The sequence below is a fragment of the Tursiops truncatus genome, chromosome 18 (assembly GCF_011762595.2).
Source record: "Tursiops truncatus isolate mTurTru1 chromosome 18, mTurTru1.mat.Y, whole genome shotgun sequence".
Classification (NCBI taxonomy): Eukaryota; Metazoa; Chordata; class Mammalia; order Artiodactyla; family Delphinidae; genus Tursiops; species Tursiops truncatus.
In genome coordinates, this window is record NC_047051.1 from 48,433,275 (window position 1) to 48,460,820 (window position 27,546).

Consider the following 27,546-nt stretch of genomic DNA (forward strand, 5'->3'; position numbering starts at 1 on the left):
AATCACTTAATTTGAGGATTAATAATGTGCACCTCAACGTAAGATATAGCTTCTAAATGCATTACTAATGAAAACTTAAGGATTTCCTAAGCATTGTAAATCAAGAAATCTGTACAATTGATTGTAATTATACCTTGTTCTGATTTTGGTTACAATGGTGTAGTCAACCTTACAGACCATTAATAAGGAATTCTCTTCTAGTTGTTGTCATGACGTTGCCCAAGATCACATCTGACCCATTGTAGGGTACCCTCTGTATCAGACAGGACCCACAGACAAAATTCAGATCTCTTTTAACTAAATTAGGTGTACCTTGAACTATATGTTTTACTTTGATCTTACCATGCCCCTCATGAGTGGTTGGGGGTTGTTTTTCTGGTTTGTTTTGTTTTTTTAACTTTAGAAGATGAACAGTTATTTGCAACCCAATCTAAACCATTGTACAGGATAGTATTCTATGCGTATGTTTCTCTGCACTGAACTTGGCTATACTATTTTCCTACTCATATTTTAATGTGTCCTAACTTCCCCAGTGTTTTCCTAACTCTCTTATTGCAGGTATTATTGCCAGACATTTCAAAAGTTTTCAGGTAAGCCATAAAGGAAGGAAGAAAAGGACTGAATATGTAACATGTCTAAAGAAAGAAAAGCGAAAAAAAGGGCAAGCAGTTAATACTGGAAAATGAAAATTAGTCAATTTATCACTAAGCACTAGATGGACCGGCGGTCAGATGTACTTTGGCCTCCTGGACAGATACACCTCATCTATAAAGGTGGGCGCATTATAATTCCCCTTTCTCTGGTTTCAAGTTCATTGAGCACCCTTCTGATTTGCATTTCTCAAGGAGTGTTAATATGTTTTCAGGGTCTATTATGTTTTACATATGGTGTTCAGTTTTCACAGCAACCCCAGGAGTTGTTATCCCTGTTTTACAGCTGAGGAAATAGCTGGTCACTTCTGCCTGGGGTTGCCCCGCTGGCCTTCAAATATCCACAGGCACTTTTATTCCCACACACAGAAAACACTACATGTTTGTTCTGAGCATGTAATGTTTAGACTATGCGATGAAGTTGGGGGTACAGATATCTCTTTGAATGAATTAATAGAAATGTATAAAACTGCTCACATCACTTATTTGTTAAATGTTTCATTTGGAACAAGAAAATAGTACCTGCAGTCAGTTGAAAATTTCACTGTAAAAAAAGTTTGTCTTAAAATTTTTATTACCTACCTCCAGCACTTCAGGATTTTAAAAACATTTTTCATTACTTATTTAGTTCAATATAAAACTTTAAATCACTGTATATTGAACAATCAATCAACCTGTAATTTTAAGCACTGTAATACTACTAAAGTTTGTTTGTTGCATCAAAAATGACCACAAGATAGGTAATACATAACAATGTTTTAATATTTGGGAGATTCTTAAGGAATGTATATTATCAAATAAAAGTGGTATTTTGTTTCATTTCAAATATTATGTTAGTCTCTAATTTTAAGAGAGCCAGCAATTTTAATTGTAAAATAATAATTCTGCCACTTACTGCCCATAAAAGGACAAATAAGACAGAAAGCTGACAAATTTCAAAAATCTTTATCAAAGTGCAGGATCTCCATTTGATGCACAGTTGTCTCGATCATATCCAAATACACGTCCATGTTGGAACCAAAAGTCAACATATCTGCCCACCCCCTACACACCCAACACACATTGGTGGCGCAGAGACAGAAGAACACAAGGAAGAATTCAATCTCATTTACTTATTTATTTACTTACTGGAAAGAGACGAACGGGAAACACAGCTGTCACTGGTCCACAGCAGTGATGAAATCCTGCCAGGAAGGCATGCAGACCTCCTGCCCAAAGTCAGATAACTAACTCAATTTGTTCAGTCTTCAAAATGGGTAATAGGGGGACTTCCCTGGTGGTCCACTGGCTAAGACTCTGCACTCCCAATGCAGGGGGCCCGGGTTCAATCGCTGCTCAGGGAACTAGATTCCCACATGCTGCAACTAAGAGTCTGCATGCCACAACTAAAGATCCCGTGTGCCACAACTAAGACCTGGCACAGCCAAATAAATAAATATATATTTTTTAATGGATAAAAAATTCTCCACTCTACCACATTGTGTAATAGGCTGACCCGCTGATTTTTATTATTAGTTATTAAATATCTGACTCCCCAATAGATTATAAGCCCTGTGAAAACTTTCTGTTCACCACTATATGCCAAGTGATTCGCAAAGTGTCTGACACTTCAGAGATGTTCAATAAATATTTGTTGAATGAACGAACAATATAACTACTATAGACTACTTAGCCATTATATTTTCAGTGTAAATTAATAAATAAATATTTTGAGTTATATACCCATCTTCACTGAATTTGGTTAGCATGAATCATTCCTCCTGAGGCAAGATCATTGGACGGATTGAGTTTCTTGAGATGTTGGACTAGTAGACCCAACTACATCATCCAGCAAAATGCTATGTATCATAGGTTTACTGCATGTTTGTTTGTTTATTACTTCAGAAGCACAGACGAATACTGGATTAATCATTTAATTGTAGTTCTTGGCTTGTGGCACACTTTCATCATTGGTCTAAACCTAGCTTTTATTTTAATGTATTTTATGTGTTTATTTAATGATATAATAAACACCATGAACTTATTTCCCAACATGAATAATTGGACATTACCAGTAATTTACATCTACTGTGGGTTCCTCTTCTATCCTGCCTCTAACTTCTCCCTGTCTTGAAACCTAGAGGTGACCAATCACCTTGGTTTTGCTTTTCATTCCCTTTATTTATTTATCTTTATGTTTTTACATACATATATTCAGTATTATGTTACTAAGATTAATTTATGATGTTGTGTATACCTTTTGCTCATTTTCTCTCAGTACAATATTCCATTGTGAAAACATACCACTCTTTATTTATCTGTTCTCTTGTCCACAGTCATATGGGTTGTTGCCAGATGAGGGCAACTTCTGGATCGTGCCCTTAAAGCATCCCTTCTAGTGGAGTTTGTGTGTGAAGCCAGGAGTTGGTACAACCACCCTGAACTTGTTGAAGAAGCTGTACGGTAAGAATAGTAGAGTTATAAGATAGAAGTGTATGTCCTTGATGTCTTCAAGAAGAACAAACAGCTCGGACGTGATAAATAATTTTGTCTAATTTAAACCATCGTCATTTTGGGATTACTACCACAGCAGCTGATAACCTAACACATAATTTGTACCTAAAAGTGAGATGCTACTGGAATAAAACGTGTAACAGGAGGCACTGGCAGTCAGGCAACAGGTGGTGAGGATACTGTGGATGGGAACGGTGGTGACTCATGCTATGGCAAAACATCTGATAAAACTATCACCATATGATACTGAAGTTGCAGACCACGTGCTTATAGAGCCTATAGCTCTAAGGTAGTGTTTCTTAACATAGGTCCTCTTGGCATTTGGGGTAGAATAACTTTTTGTTGGTCAAGAATACCCTAGGCATCGTAGGATGTACAGCTCCCCACCCATAAAATGCCAGCAGTGTGATTCAATGATCTTATCTACTAGCCCCAGGCAATATAACAATCAAGAACTTCCTCATACATTCCCTCATGCCCTTTATAGGAGCTAGACTGCCCCCAGGTAAGGACCACTGCACTAGAGGAACTAACTGGAAAAAATGGCAGAACACTGATGTGTTGGCTCCTCCTTGCCACTTTTGGCAAAATTCTACAAGACAGAGAAGCTCAGGCTAGGTTTACGTGCAGAGATGGAGGGAACTTCCCTTTGGAAGAGAGGTTCTGTTTGTGGCTGGATGCAGAATGGTGGGACTTTAGGACTGTCTTCCCTTGGGAAGGATAAACATGTTCTGCAAGTGGAAGGAAGGATGCCTGTAGCTGGTGGACAAGAAGGAAGACTAGCAATGACGCCTGGCTTTCCTTAGAATCCCTTTTCTCCCTGTAGCATAGCAATAGAACTTTTAACTGGGCACACAGCTACCCCGCTAGACATTTTCTAGTCTCCTTGGCAGTTAGAAGTGGCTACGTGAATAGGTTCTTCCAATGGGATGTGAGTAGAATGAGGTGTGTAACACTCAGGACGTGAGTTTATACGGAGAAGTATGCCCTTCCGTCTCCCTCCCTCTCTTCAGCTGACTGGTATGTAGGCATGATGATAGAAATTGGAGCAGCCATGTTTTTCACAAGGTGGAAGCCATGCGTTGAGAATGGCTGGTCAACTACACAGAAGGAGCCTGGAGCCCTCTCTAGCCACCATACCAACTATCTTATTTAGCCCATCTCACTGGGAAGACACATGCACTCTCTTGCATCCATGATCTCATATGTATTATCTTGGCCTGTTTGTTGTTAGCTGGTTCAAATTGTAAACTGAAGGGATAATAACATTAGCTGAGTTCAGGTCATCATTTTCACCAATCCTAAAACGTGAGCTGGACTTTGTGGTCGGACCTATCTCAGCAGGAGAACTCCTTCTTTCAGATTTCTAAATTTCCCCCCAGTTTTACTGAGATATAATTGGTATATAACATTGTATTAATTTAATGTGCACAACATAATGATTTGATATATGTATATACTGGGGAATGATTACCATAATAAGTTAACATCCATCACCTCACATAGTTACATTTTTTTTCTTGTGGTGACAGCTTTTAAGATCTACTGTCTTAGCAACTTTCAAATATATAGTACAATATTGTTAACTATAGTCACCATGTTGTGCATCAGACTTCTAAGGGTTTTTTTTTAAGTTTTTTTCTTTGTTTTATTGAGCTATAACTGACATGCAGTACTACATAAGTTTAAGTGTACAGCATAATGATTTGATGTACAAATATCATGAAAGACTTCTAAGTTTTAATGATCTCAAAATCTACAATACATAACCTATCTAGCACCCAGACCTTGGTTTCTAGTACCACTGTCTAATAAAAAGAATGAGGGTTCTTTGGGAGAAATGACTGATTCAAATACACAAGGTGAGCCTGGAGCATCTTGTAGTGATAAGTGTCAGAAAGCAGTGCTCAAAAATTTTTTTAAAGTTGGCGGGGCTGTGTCAAAGGGGCACAGCAGCCAAATGAAAGAGCTCCCAAGAGTCAAAGTTGGAATGACTTGAGGAAAAAGTGTATTCAATTGTAACCCCAAGTATAAAATAAATATCCGTGAGTTTGTACTGTTATAGATAAATGAATGAGTACGTTAATAATGGGGAGAAGAGATGAATCTCTCTCCCAGAATTCCAAATAAAATATGTAGATACTTCACCATAAAAGAAGGGGAACATAACTCCACATTCCTTAAGTATAGCCTGCAGGTAGTGACTTCCTTCCAAGAGTAAAGTATGGAAAAAAGCAGGTGGACAAGTAACTTTACAGTGGAGAAACAGTCATTACTTCAGCCAGGTTATCAACATCCTCATGAACACTCATAAATCATGTTGCTAGTAGGTACCCTTGATATGAAGTGAGGAAAATGCACTTTCTATCTGTGATACCCATAACTCCAGTTCAGAAAAACATCAGACAGATCCCAATTGAGGCACATCCTACAACATACCTGACCAGTTTGAGTACTCCTCAAAACTGCCAAGGTCAACAAAACTAAGGAAAGTCTGAGAAACTGTCACAGACAAGAGAAGCTCAAGGAGACATGATGACTAAATGTAATATCATGTCCTAGATGGGATCCTGGAACAGAAAAATATATTAGGTATAAACCGAGGAAACCTAATGTATCAATAGTGGTTCATCAATTATAACAAATGTATCATAAGATGCTAACAGGGGAAATAGTGTGGGGTATATGGGAACTTTCTGTACTATCTTTGCAATTTTTCTATAGATCTAAAACTTGAAAGAAACAAAGTTTATTTTTTAAAATCTAAAGTACAAAATAAATTTTTTTAATTATTTGAGGGACTTCCCTGGTGGCGCAGTGGTTAAGAATCTGCCTGCCAAGGCAGGGGACATGGCTTCGATCCCTGGTCCGGGAAGATCCCACATGCTGGGGAGCAGCTAAGCCCGCGTGCCACAACTACTGAGCCCGCATGCCACAACTACTGAAGCTTGCACACCTAGAGCCCGTGCTCCGCAACAAGAGAAGCCACCGCAATGAGAAGCCCACGCACCACAACAAAGAGTAGCCCCCACTCCCCGCAACTAGAGAAAGCCCGCACGCAGCAACAAAGACCCAATGCAGCCAAAAATTTAATAATAAAAAATAAATAAATAAATGAATAAGTAAATAAATATTTGAAAAAACTTATTTGAAAAGATAATTCTGCTTAAGTACTTTTAAAAACGAAGCACCAGCATGATGGAAATTTCAACGCCTTTAATTTAATGTGACTATCTTGCCTTCTTTCCACATAAATCTGATATGTATGTTAACCTGTCTTGGTAGCAGAATATCTGAAAATATTTGGGTTTTGCTTGATGAGCTTGGGGATAATCTATTTCTTTTTAGAAACTAAATGCTCATTAATACATTTTCCAACTTGAGAATCAAGTATTTTCCAAAAGTTTACATTTAAGTCAAGTGTTTGAAACTTGAAACACATTTTCCCACAGAAATGTTGTTACAAACAGTGGTTAATTCCCAGGCCAGCCAGGTGAAGCTCATTAAACTCATAATAAGCAAAATAGACATCTTCAGTGAAAACAGTGTAAAACTATATTATGAGAAAAACTTGCCTTTCAAATTCAAAAGATAAATTTAAACATGCAATTTAAATTTATTCTAATCAAATCCATCACCCAGTGTCTGAGCCAAGGGCTTTCTTTGGGCCTCTTTGCAACACTGCAAATGAGGAGGGGGCGGAAGATGGAGGGTGTTAAACTGGGGTGAGTGGGAGATGGAAAGACCATAAGCACAGTCTGTGAAGGCAAGTGTGCGCTTTTGACCCAGATTGGGTGGGCAGGTTTCTACTTTGATTTCTGGGGATACAATGAAGTTGGTACCCCAAAGGACAGAGAAAGGGATAGAAAGGGGACTTTGTCTTCTCCTAATCCTAAATCTTTAATGTGCTACTATGCAGAGGGTGGGTAATACAGTAGTCTATGGGCAGCTGGTAAGGATGAATGACCAGTTGGCTAACTCTTCAAGCTGGTGGGACTTGAGTACATGGGTGGACAGCAGTAGGCATTGGACCCGCACTCCTCACGACAGTATGCTACCGAGCAGAGGACCAAGAAAGAAAGTGGATTCACACAGGAGATCTGCAGAAATGCTGACAGGGTGTGAAGAGGACTTAAATTCCCAACAGGAAGGCTCAGAAGAGGAAACAAAGGTAAGTGGAAGAAATGAAGTTTCTTGCAGTGATACCAGCCAAAATATCAGACCCAGCTGCGGTCAGGATTTCTATAGCACAGCAAGGCCTACGTTTGATGTATTTCAGGTTTGTCTATCCTGATTTGGAGACACACTATACCATTTGTTAAAATAAGGATACATTGTACCACAAAAAGAACTATAAGAACTTTTCAGAAGCATAATTAAAAAGCAAACATTTTTATCAAGTATTTCTTAAAAACAATGATACATATTTTCTTATAATGCATTATGGATTTGAAAAAAATTTTTTTAACTGCTCTTCCTCTCCCTCTCCAGATACCTTCTCCATCAATGCTTACAACATGGTAAACATCTTTCCTTAATTTTCCTAATTTTCCATTAAGAATTCAAATATATATTGAGTGCATTTTTCAGTTTTATGAAACAACAATATGTGTTGATAATAGCAAATGTATTGTTACTACATATTGATAACGGCAGGTATATGATATGCTGTAACATAGATATGATGAATTTATTCAACCATTTCTTTATTGACAGTCACTGCTCCCTTTATTTTACTTTTCACCGCTTGGGGAAATGCTACAATAAAAATCTTCATACAAATATCTTGTGTTATTCAAGTTTATGCTCACTTGCTGTCGTTAACAAACACTCTAAGCTTACCACAAGAGTTTGTTTCTAGTTCACATCACTGTCTGGTGCAAGTCAGGCTGTTACTATGAGTTTGCCTCCAATCGTGATTCCAGGGCTCCATCTTATGGTTTCCCTATCTCAGATTTCTTCGTTTCCAGCAGTCAACACGGGAGAGAGCTTGGAAGACAAGGAAAGGTTTATGACAAAGACTGGATGTATGTTAGGACACTTCTGCCCAGATTCCACTGGCTACAACCCAATCATGAGGTCCCAACCTAATTGCAAGGGAGGCTGGGAAATGTAGTCTTCCTGTGTGCCCTAACAGGAACTGGATGAACATTTAGTCAATTTTGCACATATTTTTATATACAGTAAGTCCCTACATATGAGCGAGTTCCGTTCCGAGAGCGCATTCATTAAGTCCAATTTGTTTGTAAGTCCAACAAAGTTAGCCTAGGTACCCAATTAACACAGTCGGCTATATAGTACTGTACTATAATAGGTTTATAATGCTTTTCACACAAATAACATAAAACACAAAAATAAAACATTTTTAATCTTACAGTACAGTACCTTGAAAAATACAGTAGTACAGTACAACAGTGGGCATACAGGGGCTGGCATCGAGGGAACAGGCAAGAAGAGTTACTGACTGGAGGAGGGAGAGGAGGTGGGAGGTGGTAGAGCTGAAGGATCGTCAGCAACAGGAGATGGAGGGCCAGCTGCAATTTCACTCACACCTGACGCTGATGGCACAGGTTCTGGCTCCTTGCTGGATTCAATTCTATCGACCCTCTTGAAAAAATGATCCAGTGATGTCTGGGTAGTAGCTACTTTTTTTCTCGTCATAGATGACATCCTGGGCTTGAAATAAAGATACTGTACTACTGTACTCTATACAGTAAAGTACACAAAAGCACACTTGCAGAGGATGTATGCACATGACAACGTACACCAGACATGTGAACTAACTTACGTGACTGGACATGCGAATGCATGTTCGCATCTTTGAAAGTTCACAGCTTGAAGGTTCGTATGTAGGGGCCTTACTGTATTGGTGGCTTTACTCCAAAGGATATATTTCTGGACTGAAATTTCTGGGCTGTGAAATTCTATATAATGTGTGTATGTCTATCACTTCACAAAAAAGGCCATGACAACTCCTATTTCTGTCAGCAGAGTAGGAATATTCAGCACCTTTCTTGCTTTTCTAAATCTCCCTTCCAAAGGTACTAAAAGACTAGAAACTCCACTGACCAGATTCCTGTGTCAACAGGGTCCTGGTTTAACTTCCACCAATGAGAGGCACTCTCACTGAAACTAGAAAAGGTGAAGAAAGCAAGCAGCCTTTATTTCATTCTAACATGTTGACACTTGGCAGAAATGGCCTGTAGTTGCTTCCAGGTGACATCCTGCATTCTGCAGAGATTACTGGCAGGGGCTTTCCCTGAAGTTCCTGCATACCGGATTTTCTAAAAGCCAGCAATGATTTCTCCTGACTTGTTCTCTCAGTCTTTCTGACAGTTTAGTGAACATCTCATTTCTTGTATAAAACCTCTTCCTACTTGAAATACTTAAAGCAATTTGTTTCCAGACTAAGTACTAACTTACACATCAACCTAGCATTTGTCTTTTATCTTTGTTTATGACCCATTTTTTCCCACATATAATTTTTTAATTCTTACATTTCAAATATATTTGTTTTATGTTATAGCTGTGGTGTTGCTGCTTCCCAAGCCTTAGTTAACATATTCTATAAAACGTCTAATTTCTATCTTTTATAGTTAAATAATTAATTCATCTGGAACTTACTTTTGCATGTGTTGAGACTGCTAGTATCATTTATTAAATCAATCCTGTTTTCTCACCCAACTGAAATATCATCTTTGTCCCAAATATCTTGATCTATTTCTAGGCCACCTAGTCTATTCCAGTGATCTGTTTATTTTCCTGAGCAATGCCATACAGTGTTGATTGCTGTGGTTTTATAAAATATTTTAACAACTGTTTTATAAATCTAAATTCAAAAGAGACCATCTAACACAATAACTTGTGTTACCAGGTTAACTCAGTTGTTACATAAACTCATAATAAAATTTATTTTTCTATGTCTGTGCACATATTTGAACTTTCTACAAATATTAATAACAGAAACATCTGAATACTTGGCTAAAATAAGGGAGCAATGACCAATCCTAACCTGATTCCAAATGTTGGAGAAGGAGCAGCCTCACTCTTCTGATTGCTTTCATAAGTTAATGTTATAAAATTGAATTTGTAAAGTAACATTATCCTAATCAAATACTACTTTTGTCATTCATATATACTTTATATATAAGACTATAAAGGACTCTATGTAAGAGTTTGTTTAGAGAGGCGGAGTCAAGATGACTGTGTGGGAAGACGAAGAGTTAGCGTCTCCCCACAACTAGGGCACCTGCCGACCGCTGGTGGGGGACTCTGATGCCCAAGAAGACGCGAGGAACCCCAAAGTGAACTGGTAGGATGAAGGGGGACTGCAGGGGGAGGAGAAGTGGACGCCAGACAGGATGGGCACCCCTGAAGCTGGGGAGATCAGAAGAGGAGTGGAGAGGTTGATTGCCCCGCCCACTCGGACCAGGGGAGCCTGCTGAGCTCCCAGGCTGGTCCTCTGCCCTCCAAGGTCCCCCCCACAACCGAATTGGTCCTGGGGGCATAGAAGGGAGGCTGGGGAGATCAGGAGAGGCAGGAGGCATGGGCTCTTGCAGGCTGGAGGAGCGGGAGAGGAGACGAGGGCGTCTGCCCCGCCCACTCAAGCCCAGGAAGCCTGCTGGGCTCCCAGGTGAGGTCCCCTGCCCTCTGAGACCAGGGCTGGGGGGCACTCCTGGGCCCCTCCTGTTCCTTGAGCCTAAGCCCCACCCCCCATAGCCCCCAGGGCCTTTTCCAGCCCTGTGGGTCCTGAGCATTGGCCCCACCCACCACCCAAACCGCGCCCTTGCTTAGGCCCCGCCCTCCACAACCAAGGCCTCCCCCCACTTCTTTTTTCTTTTCTTTTCCCTCCTCTTCTCTTTTACTATTGTGGTACTGACATACCTTCTGGTTGTTGATTCATATTTTTATATTCTTCCTAACATATCTGTTAGTTTCCCAGTCTAATTTTATTTTTTACTTTGTTACTGTTCTTCTTTTTTTTTTCTTTTCTTTTTTCCACCCCATGCACATTGAGGGATCTTGGTTCACGAGCCGGGGGGTTGGGCCAAAGCTCCTGCAATGGGAGCTCCAAGTCTGAACCACTAGACTAACAGAAAGACCCCAGGGAATATTCAACGGAGTGAGGTCTCACGGAGTTCCTCATCTCAGCACCAAGACCCAGCTCTACCCAACAGCCTAAAAATTCCAGTGTTGGAAGCCTCAGGTCAAACAACCAGTAAGACAGGAACACAATCCCACTCATAAAAAAAAATAAATAAATAAGACAGCAAAATAATATGTCACAGATGAAGGAGCAAGGTAAAAACCTACAAGACCAAATAAATGAACAGGAAATAGGCAACCTACCTGAAAAAGAATTCAGAGTAATGATAGTAAGATGGTCCAGAATCTCAGAAACAGAATGGAGGCACAGATTGAGAACACAGAAGAAATGTTTAACAAAGATCTAGAAGAACTAAAGGACAAACAAACAGATGAACAGCACAATAACTGAAATAAAAATACACTAGAAGGAATCAATAACAGAGTAACTGAGGCAGAAGAACAAATAAGTGAGCTGGAAGACAAAACGGTGGAAATAACTGCCAAGGAGCAGAATAAAGAAAAAAGAATGAAAAGAATTGAAGACAATCTCAGAGACCTCTGGGACAACACTAAACGCATAAACATTCAAATTATAGGGGTCCCAGAAGAAGAAGAGAAAAAGAAAGGGTCTAAGAAAATATTTGAAGAGATTATAGTCGAAAACTTCCCTAACATGGGAAAGGAAATAGTCACCCAAGTCCAGGAAAAAGAGACTCCCATACAGGATAAACCCTAGGAAAAACACACCAGGACACATATTAATCAAACTAACAAAAATTAAATTCAAGAAAAAAATATTAAAAGTAGCAAGGGAAAAACAAAAACTAACATACAAAAGAATCCCCATAAGGTTATCAGCTGATTTTTCAGCAGAAACTCTGCAGGCCAGAAGGGAGTGGCAGAATATACTTAAAGTGATGAAAGAGAAACCTACAACCAAGATTACTCTACCCAGCAAGGATCTCATTCAGTTTCGATGGAGAAGTCAAAAGCTTTTCAGACAAGCAAAAGCTAAGAGAATTCAGCACCACAAAACCAGCTTTACAACAAATGGTAAAGAAACTTCTCTAGGCAGGAAATGCAAGAAAAGAAAAGGACCCACAAAAACAAACCCAAAACAATTAAGAAAACGGTAATAGGAACATACGTATCGATAATAACCTTGAATGTAAATGGATTAAATGCCCCAACCAAAAGACACAGACTGGCTGAATGGATACAAAAAAAGACCTCTATATATGCTGTCTACAAGAGACCCACTTCAGACCTTGGAACACATACAGACTGAAAGTGAAGGGATGGAAAAAGACATTCCATGCAAATGGAAATCAAAAGAAAGCTGGAGTAGCAACACTCGTATCAGATAAAATAGACTTTAAAATAAAGACTGTTGGGGCTTCCTTGGTGGAACAGTGGTTAAAAATCCACCTGCCAATGCAGAGGACACGGGTTCGAGCCCTGGTCCGGGAAGATCCCACATGCTGTGGAGAAATTAAGCCCGTGCGCCACAACTGCTGAGCCCGAGTGCCACAACTACTGAAGCCTGAGCGCCTAGAGCCTGGGCTCTGCAACAAGAGAAGCCACCGCAACAAGAAGCCCACACAACGAAGAGGAGCCCCCGCTCACCGCAACTAGAGAAAAGCCCACGTGCAGCAACGAAGACCCACCACAGCCAAAAATAAATAATTTTTTTTAAAAGTAATAAATAAATAAATAAGCTACAAGGATACATTGTACAGCACAGCACAAGGAATATAGCCAAGACTTTATAATAACCATAAATGGAGTATAATCTCTAAAAAGTATGAATTACCATGTTGTACATCTGAAACTAATATAATATTGTAAATCAACTATACATCAATAAAAAAATGAATGCCAAAAAGGAAGAGTTCGTTTATAAAATGGGTAACATTACCAGTATTTTTTAAAACTATTGGTCTAATACATAAACTTGTGCTGCTTTTAATATCATTCAACTGTTTGTCTGATTTATTTTTCATTAAGATATAATACACATACCACAGAGTTCTTCACTCTTTAAAGTTTCCAATTCAGTTGCTCTTAGTATATTCACAAAGTGTGCAGCGATCACCACTTTGTAATTCCTGTTTGTCTGATTTTCTTTTTTATTATTTAAAAAAATGGAAAATCAAAAGTATAATTTTCATTCAATAAATATCATTTGATCCTTAGGCAGTTTTGTTGCAGAAAGTAAAGTTCATGATTTTAGAATGATGGTAGCAATTCATCAACAAAGTAATCAGTTTTCACACAGTTTCAATAACTGCAGCAATTTCCTTGAACTGTCTGTAGAAATTCTGGAGAGAAAGGGGAAAAACAATATTAATTTTGCTTTTAGAGGCTATTTAAGTAGTTCTTTTAATTATATCTAACCAGCAGAGGCTCTAGAACATATTAAGTTTGCATTTTAATGTTACTTCCTCAACTATTATTATTCAAAAGTTACTATAAGAAACAAACAGGTGTAATTTGGTGCAAGCAAAAATACTACTGTAGAGTCGGATAATTAGCTCATAAATAAGCTTTTTAAAAGCATCCAACGAAGTTCTTTGAGATCACAACAGAAAGATTTATTAAATGCCCAGCACTGTTCTCAACAATGAAGACTTTAAAAAAATGACAGATTGGTTCCCAGGCTCTGAACCACTTTTAATACAGTGAAAGACTGCATTTCAGGGTGATAGGGGCTGTCTTGCCAGTTATACTAAGAGGGACCCAACACTGACAGTAGCTTACATGGTAGAAGCTTATTTCTCTTTCAATTAAAAACTAAGCTGGTATGGTAGTTCTCCTGTAGAAGTCATCAGATAAAACATCAGATAAAAAAGGGATCAAATTCTGTTTTCCTTTCTTATTCTCTACTTGCTGAGAAGTAGGAAGCAAATTTGATATACTCTAATGATTCCATCCTTGTATTTTCCCTCTTCTTTGGACTTAATTCTCTATTTTGCTACTTAAAAGAGTATCTGTATTTTCTTTTAACTCATATGTAAGTTTATTATGGAACGAAGGAGGAAATAACCATTTCTTAAAAAATATATACTCATGATCATAATTTCAGCTACTAGAAAGATAAAAGTCAAAAGCTCAAAGAATGCTCCTTGGTGCTCAGTCCTATAATGTGACTAACAGGCTGTTCGCCTGGTTAGCTGTAAGCCACGTAAGAACTACCTCTAAAAGAGTTGCCCCATTTGTGATCTTTTGACTCTGAGAAAAAAATTTTAAGAGATGGAATCAGGGAGCACAAATGTGGCAAAGAAAAATAAGAATTAGGCCAGTATTATGAATTACAAAAGGACTGAAACCTATATTCCTTTTGGAAGTAGATTTGGTCTTTATGTTCAGTTGCAAGCTACTCACATATCACAATACACTACATTTAGTTCCTTCCAACCAAGTCCTAATTTGCTTCCAAGACACCATTTAGCATTAAAAATAATGAATCTGTGACCCTTTTTTTGTTCTACAGCAGACACAGCTGTTCTAAAAATAGGAATCAAAAGGAGAGAACATCCTTAAAATGTAATTTGTAAAACAGAACTACAATATAACCCACAAATCTCACTTCTGGGTATATATCCAAAGGAAATAAAATCACTACCTCAAAAAGTTATCTGCACTCCCACATTCAGTGCGGCATTACTCACAATAGCAAGGTATGGAAACAACCCAAGTGTCTGTTGACAGATGAATGGATAAAGAAAATGTGGTGAAAAAAAAAAAAGAAAATGTGGTGTGTATATATACACAACAGTATACTATTCATCCTTTAAAAAGAAGGAAATCCTGCTATTTTTGACAACATGGGTGAACCTGGAGGACATTATGCTAAGTAAAATAAGCCAGACACAGAAAGACAATACTGCATGATCTCACTTATATGTGGAATCTAAAAAAATTGGAATTCATGGTAACAGAGAGTATGCTATAAGAAATAATTCATATCTGTTCACTCACCAAAGGGATCAAAACAAACAAAAACAAAACTCTAAGGCCAGTTAAACTAGCCAAAGACAAAGCATTTCCCTGTATGTACATTGAAAAGAAAATGATTTCTCATCCACCCCCTTTCTTCCTTTCTTGCTTACAGAAAAGAGGTAGAATAATATATATAATATTGGATACTAAAAAAAAAATAATAATATATATAACATGATTCTATAAATAAACTATTGAGTTACTCTAATCCCCAGCAGATAAAATTAGCCATCAAGTACTAGTGGTCTGACCTACATTTTGTAAACATTATTAGTCAGAAAATTCAGGGTCAATACTGCTCAAAGGTAAGATTCATTTAGCTTAATCACTCTTGAATATTAAGCCTAAGAAGAATAAAACAGTTAAATGCAAAGTAAATATCCTGCTAGAAAAGATGCAAATTTCTTAAACACACTCACAGATGAGTCCTTGAAAGTGATGGAGTGTCAGTATACAAATTCAGCATATTATATTGAAAATATTGAAAATAATTTATCAAATTCCCAAATAAAGTAAATCCAGATCTTTTGCATGTAAAGCACATCAAAACAATTGCAAATAAAAACAGTTAAAATTTTCTCTTAAAGAAGTTTTTATGTATCTTTTTAAGCAGTAATTACAGAACAATGGCTAAACTGAATGAGTTTTATCACAAACCTGAAACTGTGGAATTGTCATTTCGAAGGACTTGTTCTTTACTTGGCCTGAATGATCTGCCACTTTGAGCATCACTGCAACGTAAGGATACTTAAGTGATCTGCAGCTGTCTGAGCTCACAGCCATACCCAGCTTCCACTGAAAATCTATTAGCTGTAATGAAACAGTACACAATACACCAGTTATAATATTGCCCTGAATGAAGATATTTATTCAATTTTACTGCTCTCATTATTCAAGTTTTAATTTCAAGGCCAGTCAGAATAAAAGAAAATGTCTTCATTTGAATATTGTTAGGGGGATATAATAATCAAATGAACACAGAGAGAGGCAATAAGAGATATAAACAGGGTTGGAAAACAACACTGTCATAATTACAAAAGGGAAAAAACAAAAGTCTCCACCTGATGTGTTATGGAGGTAGATGTGGCAGTACTAGTTTTCTTTTCATTTTGCTCCTGTACTTAAGGGGACTCCAAACGTTTTGGACCATCTCTTATCTCATTTTCCTGTTCCACATATGCCTTGCCCCATTCCACAACCCAAAAGTCCTAAAATGGAAGATGAGTTATATACCATCTTCATATTTGATTGAGGCATACATGGGAACCATACCAGTTTCTTTACTCACCACAGTCCTTGACATGAAACCTTACACTATTGGGAAGGTGGTTTTAGATTTCATCACTGTTGATGATGGATACCTGCCACGTGATGTGCTATGCAGTTTACATGTATTTAATGCCTCACTGAATCATAACATTATAAGCTATTATTTCCATTTTGCAGGTGACAAAACTGAATTTCAGAGAGCTTACGTAATATGCACAAAGTCATGCATTTCTGGACTCATAACTGAAACCAAACTCTGTTTGACTCCAATGATTACATGCTTATTGACTCCTGGTTGCCTCAATACCTTCTAGCTAATTCTTTTCAATGATTGTTCAGTGCTGCCATGGCATAAAACAGGACTGGATAAATGCAGCCCTTAATACTGAGTTTAAAAACATAAGACAATAAATGGAGGAATTTTGTGTCTTGTTCCCAAAGCTTCGAAAGGTATGTAGTACCTAGCAGGCACTCACAAAAAATACCTGTCTATTGACTGATACCTTTTGCTACCAAATGAATGCTTACTGGGCAAATAGCTTTACATATTAATAAAAAAATTTTTATAAAAGGTGGGATTAGTGTAAGGACCAAAATTTCCTCCTGTCTTCATACTGGCATTAGACGAACCAGCTACAGCATGAAGGGCAGGCTGGTCCCGACAAAAGGTTAACATCTTTGATAAGTAAAAAGACTGTACAGGTACTTCTTAAAGTTTCCCATACAAAAATAGAGAAAGGATAGTAGGTTAATAAGAAAAGAACTACAAACAGCTAATAAGCATATGGAAAGGAAACAGGGAAATGCAAATTTAAAACACAAAGAGATACCACTACACACCTACCAAAATGGCAAAATTTTAAGTCTGATGATTCTAAAACTGGCAAGAAAGGATGTATCACAGTGCTGCTGATGGAAGTCTAAATTGGGTCAATCTTTCGGAAAATTGGCTTTACTTAAACTGCAGTTACGCATATCCAGTGATCCGGTGATTCAATTATTAGGGATATAACCTAGAAAAACAGTATACTTGGGGCTTCCCTGGTGGCACAGTAGTTAAGAATCTACCTGCCAATACAGGGGACAGGGATTCGAGCCCTGGTCCGGGAGGATCCCACATGCCACAGAGCAACTAAGCCCGTGCGCCATTAACTACTGAGCCTGTGCTCTAGAGCCTGCGTGCCACAACTACTGAAGCCCGTGCACCTAGAGCCCGTGCTCTGAAACAAGAGAAGCCACTGCATTGAGAAGCCCGCGCACCACAATGAAGAGTAGCCCCTGTTGCAGCAACTAGAGAAAGCCTATGTGCACCAACGAAGACCGAACACAGTCAAAATAAATAAATTTATTTTAAAAAGTTAAAAAAAAAAAAAGAATCCACCTGCCAGTGCAGGGGACACGGGTTCGAGCCTTGATCGGGGAAGATCCCACATGTCGCGGAGCAACTAAGCCTGTGCGCCACAACTACTGAGCCCATGTGCCACAACTACTAAAGCCCACCGGCCTAGAGCCTGTGCTCCGCAACAACAAAAGCCACTGCAATGAGAAGCCCACCCACCACAACGAAGAGTAGCCCCTGCTCGCCGCAACTAAAGGAAGCCCTTGCACAGCAATGAACACCCAAAGCTGCCAAAAATAAAATAAATATTTTAAAAAAGGAAAAACAGGATGCTTATGTGAGAATGTTCCTAGCAGCTATATTCAAAATAGCCCTAACCTATAAACAACCCAGATGTTCATCAGTAATAAAACGGACAAATGAAATGCTGCACAGCAATGAAAATGAACTTCAGCTACACTTAACACCAAAAATCCTGAAAGAAACAAGTCAAAAAGTTGTGATTCCATGCACTTAAACTTGAGAAACAGGAAATATAATACTGTTTAGTGATGCATACACAGATGGCAAAACTATAAAAAGAAGCAAGAATATGACTATCACAAAAGGATAATTATTACCTCTAGGGAGGAGGGCGGGAGATATGATTGGGAAGGGGCATGTGGTGGGCTTCTGGGGTACTGGTAATGTTCGATTTCTTGAGTTTTGATTGTAGTGACACAGATGTTCACCTTTAAAGTACCCATTTTTTTGGTAACTATTTGAGGGGATGGAGGTTAACTAGATGTACTGTGGTAATCATTTTGCAGTATATGTATGTCAAGTCATTATGCAGAGCTGTATTTCAATTATATCTCAATAAAACTGGAAAAAGTAAAATTATTCAGTAAACAGTCCAAATGTTCTGCACGTTTTGGTATAGATGTTATCTTGCACATATAGCAGGGGGAGGGGAGGATATGTTAGTGAGCTCCACATTTCTGGTTGAAAGGAAAAATTTATTTAGGGTAGGTGATCAAAGGAAAGCTTCAGAGGAGACAGAGCTCAGTTTTGAAGAATAACAGAACTGAAATTGAGAGGAAAAAATTTGTTTTATTTATATATTCCATAAATACACACCTAGCAAAGAATAAGTGCTTAATAAATATTAAGCTGAACCAACTAGAGATAAAAGTAGTTCATATCGGGCTTCCTGGTGGCGCAGTGGTTGGGAGTCCGCCTGCCGATGCAGGGGATGCGGGTTCGTGCCCCGGTCCGGGAAGATCCCACATGCCACGGAACGGCTGGGCCTGGGAGCCTTGGCCGCTGAGCCTGCGCGTCCGGAGCCTGTGCTCCGCAACGGGAGAGGCCACAACAGTGAGAGGCCCACGTACCAAAAAACAAAACAAAACAAAAAGTAGTTCATATCTGGCTGAGGGATAGAGCACACTGTCTCAAAGTGAAAGGCTCTTATAAGGAAGTATGGAAAATAAGGCTGACAAGAGATCAAGAATCAAGAGGCCAGTAATTTTTTGCAAATTGTACAAGTTTTCAGAATACTCTCATTTACAGTTGACCCTTAAACGATGTGGGTTTGAACTGCAGGGATCCACTTATACACAGATACTTTTCAATAGTAAATACTACAGTACTACACAGTCTGCAGTTGGTTGAATCCACATGTATGCAGAGGAACCTAGGATATGTGACAAGTAGGATGAAGCTGATCCTGTGAAGAATGGATCACTAGGTCTTGATGATCATCTACAGTTAAGGGAGGTATCAAAGACAACTATAAAATTTTGAGCCCAGATGACTGGGAGAATATATCATATATGAATCAGGACTTTTTACATTTTAAGCCCAAAAGTATTATCAAGAAGTGATAATTAACCTATATGAGAAAAGAATCTAAAAAAGAATGAATATATGTATAACTGAATCACTTTGCCGTACACCTGAAACTAACACAACATTGTAACTTAACTATACTCCAATAAAATTTTTTAAAAAGTGATAAGGAATATCTAAATAGGAATGTTCAATAAGTGGATAAAAATTCAAGAACAGAATTCATGGGAGTTCATGATTAGAGATAGTTTTATATCAGTTCAATGGTGATATTCAAGAAAGTAACTTAACACTTTTTAAACATATCTGCCCCATACAACTCCTTGATGCAAGAAGTTCCATTTTTACTGTCCATAGTAAAATGGGAGATAAAACATTGCTTATTTGACTCTAAAAGTATGAAATAAAACTCTGGATTATCCAGTACATTTTAAGCAGAAAAGCAATTAAGGAACACAATGTTGGAATTCACTGACCATTACAATGGTGAAACTGGCAGGTGGGGAAATTGGGAGAGCTGCCATTTACTGTGCAAAGCTGGTATTCATGAGTACAAGAGCTGGGATTAGGGTTATGGGATGAGAATTTCCCAAATTCTGAACTGAACATTTAAATGCAAATTATCAATAAAAGCAAACCTTCTAATAAGTGTGACTGAGCCTTAAATAGGAATTAACTACAGAGGAGATTTTAAAAAGAATAAAAAAAGAAAAAACAAAAAAATCAGAACAGGGCGAACATCACTATGGAGAATATTAAGAATGAAGTAAGAATGAAGTAACCTCAAAATTCTTGTAGAATTAAGCAAATGATTTAAAAAGAAAAATGTACAGAGAAAAAAAGCTAGTAGTAAAAAAAATATAGGAATAACCAGAAGTAAAATGAATACAAAGAAGAAAAATAATCAGAAAGCAAATATAGATTAAGAGGTAAACAAAGAAATTAGCTGTAGTCTGTCACACTAAAAATAGTTGATATGGTGGCTGAAGTTACTGTTAACATAAAAACATCACTATAAAAACCGCGTACAGGGGCTTCCCTGGTGGCGCAGTGGTTGAGAGTCCGTCTGCCGATGCAGGGGACACGCGTTCGTGCCCCGGTCCGGGAAGATCCGACATGCCACGGAGCAGCTGGGCCCGTGAGCCATGGCGGCCGCTGAGCCTGCGCGTCCGGAGCCTGTGCTCCACAGCAGGAGAGGCCACAGCAGTGAGAGGCCCGCGTACCGCAGAAAAAAAAAAAACTGTCTACAAAGAAAAAAATTTTTAAGACCATTTCAGTTTAAATTTAATTTTTATTTTTCAAAACATAACAGGAGAAAATTTAAAAAATAATCGTGTAAAACTGCATCATCTTAAAAACTATGTTCATATTCCTGTGTCCCCGTTTCTAGTCTTTGTATGCAATTTTTATAGCTACAGTCACAAAATACACACTTTTATGTTCTCTCCTTTTTTAAATGAAAGTTTTCAAATGGAAAGAATGTTAAGCATTCTGCACACATTAATCTCTCCCAAAGTACAAGGAAAAGACTGATTAAACTCATCCAAGGATACAACACTAATAGAGCTGGTATTCAAACCCAAATTTGTCTGATTCCATATTCCATGCCTTTTTCATTATACCTAGCTGCAACATGACTACCATTCAGAATTAAACCAAGTCCTAATAGGTCAAGAAAGTAGACAGGTCTGGGACAGGGCAAGCGTGTTTGGCATCTCCTAAATGCTAGGCCTGAACTGTCCAGTATAGTAGCCACTAGCCAACTGTGACTATTTAAATTAATTTAAAATGAATAAAAGATTCAGTTCCTCAGTTGGACTAGCCACGTACAAAGTGCTCAAGAGCCATGTGTGGCTAGTGCTACCATACTGGATAGCGCCAACAGAGAACATTTCCATCATCGAAGGAAGTTCTATTGGACAGTGCTGTGCTAAACTCTGTGCTTCGTACTTTGTATCTGCAGATATTGATTATGGCATGAGTTATTAGCAAATTTTACTTGAAAATTCATATTAGCTCTAGCCTAAGTGGACAACTTTTGCTAAGTCATTAGCCTTTCTCATCTTGCTTAACGGCACCTTCATCCATGCTTTGATTTTCTTCATAGCACTTAACGGTTTCTAAAATTATGTTAACTTATTCATCCCCTGTGTCCCCAAGGAAATGGCATTATGAATCCAGTTACTACTGAATCTATTACAACATTATCTGATAGAAAGTGAATATTCAAATAAGTATCTGTTGAACGGTTTAGAAGTTCTGGGGTATGTGGTAACTGGTCTCCAAAGATAGCCTCCAGCAATTAATTCCACCCGGCTCTGTAAGTACACGTCACTCTTCACATCAAGAAGTGGAGCTTATTTTCTCTCTGCACGAATCTGAGCTGTGCCTGTGATTGTTTTGACAAGTAGAATATGGCAGAAGAGGTGTTCTGGAATCTTTGAGCCTAGGCCTTAGGAGAACTGGAAGTGTGTCCTTCCTTCTTCATGGAATGCTGGCTCTTGGGACTCTCCTTGGAACCCAGCCACCATGATGTGAGCACCCACATGAAGGAGAACCGAGTCACGCCAATGATCAGCTCTAGCTCAGCTCATAGCCCAAGTCATGACTAGCATGTGAGTGAGCCCTCTTCACTTCCACCCAGCTAAGGCTCCTAGATGACTGAAGCCTCCTAGATGACTGAAGCCCCAGCTGACATGATAAGGAGTAGAAACCACCACCCAGCTAAGCCCAGTTAACCCAAAGACTCATGAGAGACAATTAAACAACTGTTTTAAGTCACTAAGTTTAGGGTGGTTTGTTATGTGGTGACAGATAACTAAAACAGAGCAAACACAACTAGCTGAAAATAGCTTTGTTAATAAACTTATTACGATACACGATTTATCAAAAATGAATTCTCATAACTATACAATCTGAACTATATTGGTTTATAGAAACTGTAGCAAATATAAATAATCAAAACAATGTTTCATATTTGGTTAGTGTTAATACCACCAGTAAAAATAATCCAGAGAACGAAAGCGTTTCCCATTGAACACAATCGCTACTAGTAAGTTCACAGTACTACTGCCATGCAACACAAAACAAGTATCAGCTTTCCTCAAAATGGTTTTTAATCCTCATTTCTTTTCTGATGACCCCCATTTTCTAAGTGACTCAGGTTTGAAACTTCAGTCAACTTTGATTTTTCTCTCTCCCTTACACAAAACACTTATGAATCGCTAGGTACTCAAGATTTTATTTCAGCCAATGCCACTTATTCCCTTCTTCCCAATCTCACTGTTACAGAGCCTTTTAAAAGGCTTGCCTTCAATTTTACTGCAGCCTCCTAATCAGTTTCTTGCCTAGAGTCTTCCTCAGTTCCAATCCACAGGATGGACTCTAAACACTACTTATAAACTTACCAAATCTAAACTTGTAATGTCTACTGCCTCAGGAACTAGTTAACCCTTCCCCTAGCACTTAAGTCATCTCACAGCATAGTCCCAAACAGCTTTCCCACTCGTGCTCAAGCTGGACCGCATCCTCTCTTTATTTTTATTTTTTTTGCGGTACACGGGCCTCTCACTGTTGTGGCCTCTCCCGTTGCAGAGCACAGGCTCCGGACGCGCAGGCTCACCGGCCATGGCTCACGGGCCCAGCCGCTCCGCGGCATGTGGGATCTTCCCGGACCGGGGCACGAATCCGTGTCCCCTGCATCGGCAGGCGGACTCTCAACCACTGCGCCACCAGGGAAGCCCCGCATCCTCTCTTTAAATTATCTTTCAGTCTTCAAACCTTTGCTCATGCTGCTCACCCCTCTTGGAATACAACTCTCAAACACCTATTTAAAATTCAAAACTCCTCTCAAATTCTACTTGCTCTGTAAAGTCTTTCCTGGTTTACTCAACTTTTCTATGAATGGTCACGTCACTTCTTACACCCCAGCACTTAGAACATTCTGACTTGAACAGTAGTCATCTGTGGATCTGTCTCCCTCCCCCACCATCTACTAGACCGTAAACTCCCTGAGGGGAGTTCATACATCCTTACATGACTTGTAGCACCCAACAGGACACACAGAAGAACAAAAACAGACATACGTTTATGAACTATTACACAAACTGTACAAAAACTTAAGTCACTGTCTCATATACGGAAGAGGGAAAAGGGCACTAGATATTGTGCGTCAATATACATATTTCTGTTGATTTATACCATAAAACTGGCAAGCAGGAAAACAATAAAATGTGGCAACAACAGGAACAATCATTCATCTATGATAAGGAGTTCTAACTAGACATCTATAAAAAAGAACCATGAATTACTTCAAAACGGTGATTATCAGCATCAGAATGTGAAGTAATGAGTAACCTTAGACCTTCTGGTGCTGGACAAGGTAGCACGACAGTTTGTTAAATTTAACAAGTTCAGACTCTGAAGTTAGACAGACCTGAGTTTGAATCTCAGCTCTGCTACCTTCAACCCATGTGACTTTGGGCAAGTTACTATGTCTCTATGCCCCAATATTCAGTTAAATATTTACGAAACAATACTATGTTCTAGGCACTGGGACTATAAAAAATAAAACAAAGGGTTCCTGACCTCAGGAACTTACGTTCTAGTAGGGAAGACAGACAATAAGCAAATATATATACAGTGTCGTTGTACTAAGTGTTATAAAAAGAATTTTTTAAAATGCAGGTAAAGGGACAGAGTGACCAGGAAGGCTATTTAGATAGAGCCTGGGGGAGACCTCTGTGAGGAGGTAGGTTTTGAATAGAAAGACACCTGAGTAAAGTGAAGGAAAAAGCCACAAGAATAACTGGAGAAACGAGCATTCTGGACAGAGGGAGAAGCATGCCTGGCCTGCGCAGGGAACAGCAATGAGGCCCGCATGGCTGGAGTGGCGTGAGCTAGGAAGAGAGGTAAGAGACAAAGAAACACTTTCTGAAGGGCCTTTAGGTCAAGGAAAATACTTAAGACATTTTTCTAGTGAGACAGTACTCTCTTAAATGGCTTCGAGCAGGGAAAAGACCTGGTCTAACTTAGACCACAAAAGTCTCCTCCAGATTGATGAACAGGGCATTAAGTTTAAGAAGGAAAACAAAAAGACTCAATTGGGAGACCATTATGGTATCTACACAAGAGGGTGGTGCTTGGGACTCAGGTGGCAGCAAGGCGAGGTAAATTTAGAGAATATTCTTAAAGGTAGAGAAAACAGTATTCTGATGGATTGTATGCGGGGTCTGCACTCTCACGGGAGGTGTGGTCCCAGTTAGCCTCGCTGATTCTTATATTGGTGAGAAATATTTAAAGAAAGAAAGAAGGTATTATAGCTCAAGGAATTTAAACTAGTGTTAGCCCTAAAAATTAGCTATATCTGGTACATTTAAAAAGCATATACTACAAACAGAAATGACTTACTGCTAGGTCAAGGCTTTTCTCCCCTACAAGACTGCTGAATACACATAATCATTTTATCTGGCAATATAATATTTAAAAAACACATCATGAACTATGAATAAAAAGGTTCAATTTAAGAGTTCCTGGAGGTAAAACTCACAAAAGTGTGAGGTCCCCCTAATGACTGGGGTGTAGGTGGGTGCCTGAGATTTTAACTCGGCCTTGTCCACGCTGAGCCTCCAGTAATTCATCAATTATGGTTTAGGTTTTCCTACCCCTAGCACTGGTTTTCACAGAGGTTTCTGTTCTGGTTAAGTTGTGCTTCTCTGTATTCACCTGTCTCTCCAATTTGGGAGACAGGAGCTTGCCCTGTGACCTCATTTTTCTGACTTATCCAAGAAGAACTGTTCATTTTTCAGTCTATTCAGCTTTTCATTTATTTTAAGGCACAGGTTGGGCTTTATAAGAAGGCGGCAGGAGGGTCAGAATCAGAGAAGGCAATAGGATGATGCTGGCAGAAAGAGAAGTGATGACAGAAGCAGAGGCTGGAAGGATGTGCTTTGAAGATGGAAGTAGATGCCATTGCTAAGGAACACAGGCAGCCTCTAGAAGCTGAAACAGACAAGGAAGCAGATTCTCCCTTAAAACCTCCAAAAGGAACACAGCCCTGCTGGCAACCTTGGCTTTAGTCCCACAAGACTAATTTTGGACTTCTGATCTCCAGCACTATAAGGATAAATTTGTGTTGTTTTAAACACACCTCCCCCTACACACACCCCCAAAAGGTTCAACTTTTAAAACCCTATAATCTAGTATAATTCAGTTTCAGGATACCTTACGCAAACATATGACTTAATGTAAGTATAATAAATGGATAAGATGATTTCTGAGACATTGAATCAAAGTTATTGAGCAGTAACTCAGATCAAAGCCAGATAGGGGGTTGACTACTGAGTTTCCCCCTATCTCCCAGGAATCCTCAAAAACAACAGAAAAATCAGCTGGAGACAGATGTCACAGAGCAGTCAAAGGACATCTCTCAGCCCCCGTGTTCTCATTATTTATCTCAGCCCTTTCTTATACTTTGTGGTCCTGGGTAACTCCTATATTTCAAATACTCTAGTTTTAGTACTCTTCTTCTGGGAAGTGTTATAAGCTATTTGCCTAAAAACAGTTTATTAGCTGAAACAGGACGGGAACACTCAGAACAAAGAGACAGTCCTAAGACATATTTAAAAAATCAAATTGTTATTCCAAGCATAAAAAAAACAGACACTGAAAGGTTAAAGAGGTAAACTCTCCCTCTTCCACAAACTGCTTTTTAAAGACTTAAGAAAATGTTTGCGCAGCTATCTTTGGAAATTTTGATAATTTCTTCTCTATATATATTACATCCCCAAATACTATGTACCTAGTATCAAATCAACGGCGCTTAATCAAGGAAGAACAATATTTGGTCTGTACTCTTCGGGCTGGAGTGGGTGGGGAAGATTAAATTACAGTGGCAGTGGCTACTACCTCAGAAGCCAAGTGGAAGGAGCAATGCAGGGTGGCGGGAGGAAAGGCACGGGCTCACGGACATGGGCCCTGGTTTGGGGTTGAGCTGGGGAAGGCTCACGGTGGCATCGTCCCGCGGCTGCCAGAGGCGGGCGGAGGACCAGGTGCAGCCGCCCGCCACTTGTCCAGCCGAGGCCGGCGGAGGCCGCGAGGGATGGCCACTCACTCACCTGGTTGGTGACCTGAAATGGAAGCAGAAAACACAATTTAGGGAACGATCTTTCTTGCTCCGGAGCCCACTGCCCCGGCTTCTTCCAGGCCAGGTCTTACCTTGGCCTTAGCATCCAGCTGTGGCTCGCTACACCCCTCCATAGCAGCGCCCCAGAACCCCACCACCCACTCAGGTGGAAGCTCCCGGGGCCACCACCCCTTCCGCTTCCTCTTCCCGCCCCTCGCGGCCCGTCGCACGCAGCGGACGTGGGGGGAGGAGGGCAGAAACATCTTTGTATACCTCATCCTTAATCTCAATTAGACATCAGTTTTATGGAGCTGATCAGTAACAACGGAAACACTGTAGGGGAAAAGGTCCGAAAACTGGCAGATACCTTGTGAAGGGAAGGATAGATTATCTTTTAGGTATCGTCGCCCCCTACTTATGCCATGGACGTGGACTCTTCCTGCCTGCAGCGCCAGGCGCCCTTTGAGCGAGCGGAGACTTGTAGCTGCGCAGACTTGTTAGAAATTGATGCTAACCGAGTTTGAAAGCTGTGGGACAATCGCTCCCCCTTCCCCACAGATGTTTGTCCTGCGAGGGAGATGCCAATGGGACCTTTAGTTTTATGATTAGCTTCTGTCACTCGGATTCATTTCACTGGCCTAGCTTGGAGGTAGGGTGGGCATGCTTTTTGTTGCGCTCCTTCGTGGAGGATAACACGAAGTGCTGGGAGCTTTATAGTCACATAAGCCTGAATCTAAAACCCTCTACCACTC

At 39.5% G+C, this 27,546-nt stretch overlaps 1 protein-coding gene and 1 long non-coding RNA gene across 5 annotated transcripts; one reads left to right on the forward strand and one right to left on the reverse strand.

Annotated features, from left to right (window-relative positions):
* Positions 1-381: 381 nt before the first annotated feature.
* Positions 382-6,420, forward strand: LOC141277051 (uncharacterized). Its single transcript, XR_012327718.1, has 3 exons — positions 382-773; positions 2,966-3,092; positions 5,942-6,420. It is a non-coding gene; the product is annotated as an uncharacterized lncRNA (long non-coding RNA).
* Positions 6,421-7,519: 1,099 nt separating this feature from the next.
* COMMD6 (COMM domain containing 6) lies at positions 7,520-26,978 on the reverse strand. 4 transcript variants are annotated; one of them, XR_012327717.1, is made up of 4 exons: positions 26,578-26,778; positions 15,891-16,043; positions 13,254-13,552; positions 7,520-8,132 (listed from the first exon to the last, which is right to left on the reverse strand). XR_012327717.1 is itself a non-coding variant. In XM_073795303.1 (3 exons), exons 2-3 carry the CDS (start codon positions 16,014-16,016, stop codon positions 13,502-13,504), a joined length of 177 nt encoding a protein of 58 aa, XP_073651404.1. In that variant the 5' UTR covers positions 16,017-16,043; positions 26,578-26,778; the 3' UTR covers positions 13,004-13,501. The 4 variants fall into 4 exon arrangements, 3 of the variants coding, with proteins under 3 accessions (XP_073651404.1, XP_073651405.1, XP_073651403.1); XM_073795303.1 differs by lacking the exon at positions 7,520-8,132 and having other exon boundaries at positions 13,004-13,552; XM_073795304.1 differs by lacking the exons at positions 7,520-8,132; positions 26,578-26,778 and adding an exon at positions 20,701-20,895 and having other exon boundaries at positions 13,004-13,552.
* Positions 26,979-27,546: the final 568 nt, after the last annotated feature.